This window comes from Aptenodytes forsteri, unplaced genomic scaffold, assembly GCF_000699145.1.
Source record: "Aptenodytes forsteri isolate BGI_AS27 unplaced genomic scaffold, ASM69914v1 Scaffold20, whole genome shotgun sequence".
Taxonomy (NCBI): domain Eukaryota; kingdom Metazoa; phylum Chordata; class Aves; order Sphenisciformes; family Spheniscidae; genus Aptenodytes; species Aptenodytes forsteri.
Genome location: NW_008795523.1, coordinates 2,419,253 through 2,428,378, shown reverse-complemented (window position 1 = coordinate 2,428,378; position 9,126 = coordinate 2,419,253). Strand labels below are relative to the sequence as shown.

The 9,126-nt window shown below is 39.9% G+C and overlaps 1 protein-coding gene across 1 annotated transcript in view; it reads right to left on the bottom strand.

Moving 5' to 3' along the window:
- MDN1 (midasin AAA ATPase 1) overlaps positions 1-8,059 on the bottom strand; it is a 111,535-nt gene extending 103,476 nt beyond the window's left edge. Inside the window, exons 1-5 of the mRNA XM_009281958.1 lie at positions 8,006-8,059; positions 3,141-3,367; positions 1,933-2,157; positions 237-344; positions 3-157 (exon numbers count right to left, since the gene is read on the bottom strand). Of these exons, the coding sequence (XP_009280233.1) occupies positions 3-157; positions 237-344; positions 1,933-2,157; positions 3,141-3,367; positions 8,006-8,059 (769 nt within the window). The remainder of the gene's footprint in view (positions 1-2; positions 158-236; positions 345-1,932; positions 2,158-3,140; positions 3,368-8,005) is intronic.
- Positions 8,060-9,126: the final 1,067 nt, after the last annotated feature.

Here is a 9,126-nt window from a genome sequence, read left to right as displayed (position 1 = left end):
ACCCCCCCCCCCAGCCACTACATTTGCAGAGAGGTCGCCCGATACAATATGTCCTTGCGTATACTGCAGTTCTTTCTCCTTTTGCCAAAATGAGGAGTCCGGATTGGCCAAAACAAGGGCTTGTTCCACATTCTGCAGCTGAGATTCTTCTAGTAGCCTGCAAAATCCATGTTTATTAACTCAACTGAAAATCATCAACAAAAACAAATAATGTTCAAGATTTTTAAAGTTCTTACTTTAGTCTGAAATGTATCAGCTCCTCAGGATTGAATATCTTCTTCAGGAAAGACAATTTATGCTCATCATTCATGCATGTAACCAGAGCAAGACAGTTTGAAGTATACCTAAAAATTGTATTTAGAACAAAACATGTCAAAACATAGTCTTAAGAAATTTAGTTTGACAACTGTCAATTGCAAACCAAAATATCAAGTTTGGAAAAACATGCAGAAAACTTTCTTCACAGAAATTAATTTTAGTGCTATGTTTAACATTCTTTAAGATTAGAGAAATACCTCAGAACTGAGAAAAGCAATTCTATCATGACATACCTTATAATTTATACACCAACTAGCTAACCTTTTTCTGAAGGAGTGAATGATATACAGAAATATAGTAAAGGAGAGCACTTTCCCAAATAAGTGAAGGTAAACATAAGACAATGAAAATCAGGTTTTCTTTGCCTGATTTTTTTCTTCTCCTACTACCATTTCCCTTTCAAAATTGCTTTCTATTTCATGCTATTTCTAAAATAACCCTAACACAATGAACTCAAGACTCGGTGCCAAAAGAAGCCAACAACTCCCGAGTCCTGACTTCATTACTACATAAAACTGTCTCGCAACAAAAGGACATTTAATACAACTCATAAAACACTTTTCATTTATTATACCACTGTTTTTATCTTCTAAGAACAAAGCTTTCAACGAGCTTGGCAGGGGGGAGGAAAAAAAGAGTTGCCAGAAGAAGACTGGTTCAGGACAAAATTTAAAAGTCAGCTCATTCACTTACTTAAGATTATTAGCTGAACACCAGGTAAACCAATTCCAATGAACGAATTAGAAATTCTACTTCTTTTTCTAAGACTATCTAAGTGTATTTTATCCTTTTCTAAGACTATCTAAGTGTATGTTATCCTGAAGAGCTTCATAAATGGCTGATAGATTTGATAACACTCTTGTTCCTGCCCTTCCTAGATTATACATATTATTTTAAAACTATGTGTTACTAACATAATTCTGAATTTATGTTTAAAAAAAAATGAAGACTATTCAAGACTTTTTGTTAAATAAAAGGCGCTATCAATACTACTACTCACATAAACAAGGTAGATCGTGTGACTACGTTGAAGCCCTGCAGGCAGACACCTAACATAAAACATCTGACCAAAACCACATGCAAAGTCTGCAACAAGGCCAATTAGGAAGCATAGCTTAAATAAGCCAAGCTTTATAGTGACCGAGATGGCTATATACAAGCAATAGAAAAAAACCCAACTCATTAATAGCATATCAATGCAGAATAGTATAATACATCATTGTAATGTAAATTGGAATGAGAGTAGATTCATCTCTACTCTTTTCTGGGATAACAATCTAGAATGCATGCAATACACCAACAGGCTTGCAGTAGAGGTGAAGTGATAAATTCACCATCTCCCATGAATCCAACTTGGGCAAACTGAAGTTATTTGAAAAAATTCTCCAGACCATAGCTTTAAGCATGACTAAGAGCTAGCCTACGTTTCACTCTGTGATAGATCACTACAGCTTTCAAAAGATCAAGTAAGAAGCACAGGTACAGATACCATCAGTACAGATTTTTCTGGTATTATTTGAAGATTCTTTTCTACTTGCGTGTGAACATTGTTAAATACAATTCAAGACACAGATACATCTTTCCAATGGAGAAGATCTGGGGGGTTTAACTTACCAGCGGACTAAAGTGTCATGACTCCTTAGGAGTGGAATACACACACTCCAGTCCCATAATTCCCGGAAAACTGATTGCTCCTTTTGTAAAAATCTATAGGCTGCCTCCATGAGGTCCCGTAACTTCATTCGTCTGCGCCCGTATCGGACTGTGTTTGCATCTGAACTCTCCAGGAAAAGCCTCTGGAAAACTGGTGATGTATTCTTAAAATATCTTAAAGCAAATCTTTAGAAGAAAGAGAGAGAGAGAGAGAGAGAGAAAGAGATGAGCACAGACATTTAAGCCAGAGGAAAGGAAAATAGCCACTAATAAAAACATCAGGACCGAGGTCCTGAAACAGTAGCTGATGGTATACTGAGAACTAAGGCCTATATTTAACGTTGTCCATACTTGGGAAAGACAACCAGTTCAGCAATCAGCTGACAACAGACACTTTACCTTATTAGAAATCATTACTTAATTATCAAGGGGAAACAGTACTGCCTTTGGTGAAATCTCTTCGATTGCTCTTGTTTACTGAAAAAGTAATACTGATTCCTACTTATGTAACTTTGTATTCTACTGCCCTACAGATCTAATCTTAAATGCAGAGATTTTGGTTGTGAGCAATTTTCATGCCAGCTGTTTTGCTTTTCCTTTGATCATTAAGACGAAAATCACGTTAGATCTTACAACACAATTTAATTTAAATAAGCTGTGTTTAAGACTCATGCTTTCTAAATCATTCTTTCAATTCAAAATACATTTGTTATTGAGGGAGACAATCCAAATTGTAACACCACCTCTCATCACCAGTGAACACTGACAAGCATATACTCCCTAAGTTCATAGAATAGTTTGGGTTGGAAGGGACCTCTAAAGGTCATCTAGTCCAACCCCCCTGCCATGGGCAGGGACACCTTCAACTAGATCAGGTTGCTCAGAGCCCCGTCCAACCTGACCTTGAATGTTTCCAGGGATGGGGCATCCACCACCTCTCTGGGCAACCTGTGCCAGTGTTTCACCACCCTCAGCGTAAAAAAGTTCTTCCTTCTGTCTAGCCTAAATCTACCCCCCTTTAGTTTAAAGCCATTCCCCCTTGTCCTGTCGCAACAGGCCCTGCTAAAAAGTCTGCCGCCATCTTTTTTATAAGCCCCCTTTAAGTACTGATAGGCCGCAATAAGGTCTCCAAGTTCCAACATTGCACAAAGAGACATTACATTACTTACGGCAAAACATCAGGGTGGTCAGCAACCAGCTTGCTCATTGCTACGCACAGCCTCTCATGCCGATCATGGTTGATTTGGCCACCAGCTTTAATGGCTTCTGCATTTCTTTCCAACAAATCCAACAAGATTGGCCGAACTTGACGGCCAATCAATACAGTACATTCTTTATCCAGTAATAACTGTGCTAAAGTATCAAGGATGCATTGCCGATCCTGCTGAGTCCAAATCTAGAGGAATGGAAAGTAAGAACAGGTTAAATGGGAAATGATTTGGACTTTTATCTTCAAAATTATTCATGCAGGATTCACTGTGAATTTTACAGGAATAAATCTTTCAAAAAACAGAAGGAAGACCAAAATTCCCAATGGAAGTACTTACTTGACACAGCTCTCCATATTTGAAGAAATTGGGAAACAGAATGAGTGACATGCAGAAGGACACACTATAGGAATTACAAAAAAGTCCCAAAAGCCTAAATTATATTTTACAGCTGAAAGATTTAAAAAAAGAATTAAAAATTATTTGCTTTAAGAAAAAATTGGGAAAATGTTATAACAACTAATACATCTTTGTTAACAGAATTCCCACTGATCTCAACAGCTTGGTCTCACAAGAGCCACAAAACATTTAAGAATTCAAGCTCTTAAAAAAATGTTTGAGTTGCATCATTTTCACTATCTCTTTTCAAAAAAGAAGCATTCAATCAGTCATGATCACAGACTTATTTCCATTCAATCAATCATGATCACAGACTTATTTCCATATTTCTGATAGCAATTATAGTGAGCAATGCTCTTGACAAGAAGCAGCATGTATCTGCAGTTTTGAAGTTGAGATTTTTTTTTTTTCTTACTTTTATATAAAAATAATCCTTTAGTGCAAAACAAAATGTTAGGCTTTAGAATAGATGGCAAACGCATTCATAACTGCTAGGAAAAAAAAAGGAAAAAAAACCCCACACAAAACCACACACACCCCGCCTCACATCCCCCCCAACCTTCCCAACTTCATTACTGAAGAACAACAACCCATTTCTTGTGTCTTATGCTTAAATTTCTCTGGTCTTTGAGCTCATGTTATTACTCGAGTATCTCTCCACTTCCGTGACACATAATGTGGTATAAGTAATTTTGATCTGTGAAAAATCAGGATTATGAATTTGCACTGTAGCGGTTTTACTCTTAACTTTGATCCTCCACTCTCCCGTCCCTTGCGGAGTGAACCCTTATCCTATCGAGTTGATTTTATCTTTCTCGGCAAACAGTCGTAAATACAGCTGGGCAAGGCAGCTTTCCAAACAAGACAAGCACTTACTAAACTCCTACAGAAATATTCTGTGATTCAGGTAGTCTTTCATTTTAACAACACACGCAGCCAATTTCTGCTTCTCCTAGACTTTTGTTACGCAGGTGAAACCTACTCCTGGGCCTGCAGATGGGATGGTTTCATTGTTACCAGATAAATAGACTGCAGAGGTCCTGCATGTTGCCTTTGAAAGGATGACCTCCTAAGGATATACCACTGTCAACATCCTTCTAGAATACATGCATACTTGTTCAAGCTCCTTGCGTCTCCTTCTGAATTGGAAGAGACATTCATTCCCTAACAGCACGTAAGGTATCAGGGAAACTGCAGTATATGCACTACAAACATCAAAACCATCGCATTAATTGCAAATGGTTTCTTACATGCTTTGTGTTTATTTTTACGAAACATGATGTGAGTTTATCTTCCTCTCATCTATCAGAGCAGCATCAAAAATAATTTTAAAAATGGAGCTGAAGGTCTGCATTCACCACAGAGCAAGCAAGACACTGTTCGTTATAGGGGATCAGATTTTGAGTGGCAAAATGATTGACAAGCTGTTCAAAAGCAGCATGGCTTAAAAGAACTGGAGACAAACTCCACCATAAAAAATAAAAAGTACCTTCAGTTTCCAAATCAATTACATCTTTGGCTACCCAAACAAGGCACAACAGGCGCTTAATTTATTAACCAGAGCCTTCAATATCAAATAAAAGGAACAGTTAACGATAAAATAGTAAATAAATAACATGACTGACTCAGTAAAATTCTGTAGTGACACAACTACTGTACAACAAACCCATTCCATTAGCAATTTCGTGAGAGCAAGCATTTTTTTTTTAATCGTTGTGTATAGTACCCTTAGGACAGACAAAACTGTTCAAAAAAATCAGTGGCAACATTCGCATTCTACAAAGAGACCATCTGTTTGATTTCAGAGCCTTTCAGAGTCTAAATTAAAAGTTTTATGGAAAAGAAGAATACTGTCAGAGGGGATTTCTAACTAAAGGTGGCTTTGTGAAATACCCAGCTTGCTCAATTAGCAGCAAAAGACACCTGATGGGAAAGTGTTTCATTCTAGTGTTCAAATCTGGATAGTAAATCTGCACCCGCGGTTCCAAACAGCTGCATCACAAAAGACTGTCCCTCCAAATATTGAACATATACACACATTGTGTATTATTAATGAAAGAGACATTAAACAGAAGCACAGCTAGGACTGAGACCTGGAGTCAAACACGATCCCACTTGCTCCTCTAGCAGTATGTTGCACACCTCCTTCCCAACCTGCACAGTACATTTACTCAGTGCTCACAAGGTACAGAAATCCTTATTAAGAACTGGCTCGATCCAAACCCCAACATTACTAAGAAAAAGGACCACAGCAAGGAACAATCTGGGCCCATGCGAAAGCCACATTTCTGATCGTGGCTCACAGGTGTTCCCACAGAACGTTACACCATACATAGATTTAACGATGGGATACTTCTAAAGGGTGGAAGGGCATAAGGGCCGCGCGTGGGAAATCCTTCTTCCCCTCCAACCCAGGAACACATGTTCTCAGCCCCGTTCCCTCACACAACAGCTCTACCCTTGTATGACTGTGCAGCAATCAATTTGGCAAGATGATCCAAATTAATCCTTCTTCCAACGTCTTCCACTGGGTGGGAAAACTGAACGGATTTTCCACATCAGCACACTCAGTAGGTTCAGGATAAGAGAAGGAACAGAAAGGTGTGGCTTGGCCTTGGGAATAGGCAAAAAGAAAACAGAGCAGGACCACTCATTTTGGCAGCTGTCCAGTTCAGTAAGATAAAGCAAACATGAACCTGAACCTGCACACATGAACCTGCACCTGCACTCTTCTTATAACCCACATACTTCAATTTTTTCGATTGGGGGTTAAAAAAAAAAAAAAAAAAGAAAAACGGCAGGGGGATATGCAGTCTCACAAGGAGAACAAGATAGCTTCAACTACCTGCAGAACAAGCTAGAACTTCCTACACCTCCTCCAGCACATCGTACTTGATAGAGTTGGACAGACCACTCCTTGAAGGAGAGCGAGAATGTTCTCTTTGACTTTGTATCAGTGTATTTATTAACACAGTCTCCCAAAAATCACAGCTCTTCAAAAACTAGAAGCAGGAGGAGAGGAGAATACACTCCAGGATGCGAGCAAAAGTGCAACATACCTTCCCTTATTTATAATGCTACATGATGTAAAGCCTAATTAATCTTTCAAATAAAAAGCTGAAGTCATATTTTAGGAAAAAAAACAGTCTGCCTTAGTTGCCAGGATGTCAGGACATTTTTCTGACAGCCAGTGAGTAGCTGGGTGAATTTGGGACAGCTAGGTCACCTCTTTTTTCGTACATTTATTAAAAAAAAAAAAAAAAGAAATAAAGGCACTCATCACCATCAAATGCTAAGAATGAAGAGCTATAAATAAGAGCTTGGAGTTATTATTAAAACAGTTTTCACTCCTACATAGAAAAATGAAAGGCGAAATGAAGGATGCCAAGCTAAAACACCAACAGAGTAGAACAGGAGATTCAGAATGGCATGCTCAAGGTCTCCAGTTCACTTAAGATGGTTCCATAGACTAAATAGAGGAAATATCCAAAAGGGTCAGGTGTTTTGATTTTTCTCTTTCCATATGTGCACAGTGGTGGATGCGAAGGGCAGAAACAAATCAGGGTATTTTTGCACTATAAGTTCCATTCCTACTAGCATTTTAACCTTCACGTTAATGAACTTCTCTACTGAAATTACAGCATCACAGGGAGCCAAAGTACATGCATTTGCACAAAATCTGCATTTGGAATTCTACATTCTGATTCAAACAGACCTTTGGTAACACACAGAACCAAAAGCACATTTCAGCAGTTTGTGGAGCCTTACTGCTTATATGATTTGCTTAAATTATCCAAAAATAGAAAGGCAGGAAACAAAGACTGTTTTACAGAGCTTTTCATCCCATTTTCCTCATTAAGAACACAGAAATTTGCTGTACCTTTGCAGACTTAATGGTATACAAATGCTCTACATAAAAGGCTCTATTTCTATTACATACTGAAGCACAGGGAACAAGATCTTCCATCACCACATAAACGGTGCCTTACTATGAATGTCAAAAGACTGTTCCCTACTTAGCAGTTGTGGGCAAGTTCCATTCCATTATGGAATACTGAAGAAATAAGCCGCCAGAAAGACATAGCGAAGCTGCAGAGCTCTAGATTTCCAGAATGCACACTTCCTAAGTTACATGCAAAGCAACTGGTAGAAAATCAGGTACAATGACTGGAGCCATTGGCTGTTTACTGGCAGGATAAGCCTAACCTACTCCTAGATCTGTAGCTTCCAAGCTTGGAAATAGCAATTTGGTTTTCAAAAGATCATGTCATTGTTCAGTAACGTGCTGTTCCAGACTCCCTGTATATACTCACTCTTCAATAATTTCCACCTAGCAAGACTTTTAAACCTGAAGCATATCTCTTAAAACAGTCACCAGAAGGGAAAGGGCACAGTTTCTTTCCCAGTCTCAGATCTCAGTGACTCACTTCTGGTTCACTGCTCCATCTGTCTGCTACGTCACCTATCTGCATCATCCCCATGTCTATTTCTCTCTTCAACAGCAGCTCTTCATCACTGCTTCCCACCAATTATCATCAGCTCTCCAATGTAGGAATATATATTCGTGTCAATTTTACTTTGATCCTATGATTTGCAGTGACAGAAGAAAAAGCCACCTGTCTACCAACAGAGAACCCTGACTACCAGTATGAAAGCTTTCCCCAACCGTAACTAGGAGACAGCAATCCTAACTGAAAGCCAATATTCCGAAAAAAATATGACAATTTACTTTTCATCTTCAAACAACTGGGACATTTCCTAGACACTCAAACAGAAACACGGATTTTGAGTCCTGAAGTGTGTACACAACTTAGGGGCTTAAAAAGCTCTACCATGAAAGGTATTAATAATATGACACCTGATGTGTTGATATCCTGTTATTACATGTCTTCAAGTATTTCAGAGGCAGAAAAGAGCTAGCCTCAACTCTCCTAGAAGGCAGGTGTGGTTTTCACAGTTAAGGCAGCCAAAGCATAAAACCAGGGAAAGTAGGAACATGTTTCCAGCATCACTGTGATAAAAAAAGGAAGCAAAGCCTAGAAAATCCCATCCTCTGTCTTTTTACCCCACATGCTGGTTTAAGGCAATTAAAGAAGACGGCAAATAGCATCAGGGTAGCGTGCTGCAGCTAAGGGACTAGAAACTGCCTCGGTGCTTGCTAACGACATGCCATCTCCCGCTATCATCCTTTCACAGAGTCACCTTAAAGGACATGGAAGATACTGAAGGCTTTAACTGCGGGGCAAAACGCCTCCCGAGGAAGCGCGACAGGAGGAGTACCAGGGGACAGGAGAGGACCTACCTCACAGGGCTCCACTCGCACAACCCTGAGAGGGGCGGGGAGGGGAAGAAACCGCAACAAGCACACACAGAAAAAGAGAGAGAGGGAGCGGAGAGTTGCTCCCGCAGAGGGGCCCCGCCGGCCGCCCGAGGGCGAGGGGGCGGGAGGGGTCGCCAGGCGGCGTGGGCAGCAGACAAAGCTGCCGGGAGGAGATGGCGGCGCGGGGCGGGGGGGGCGGAGGCGGCGCTGTGTGTCCCCTTCCCTCAT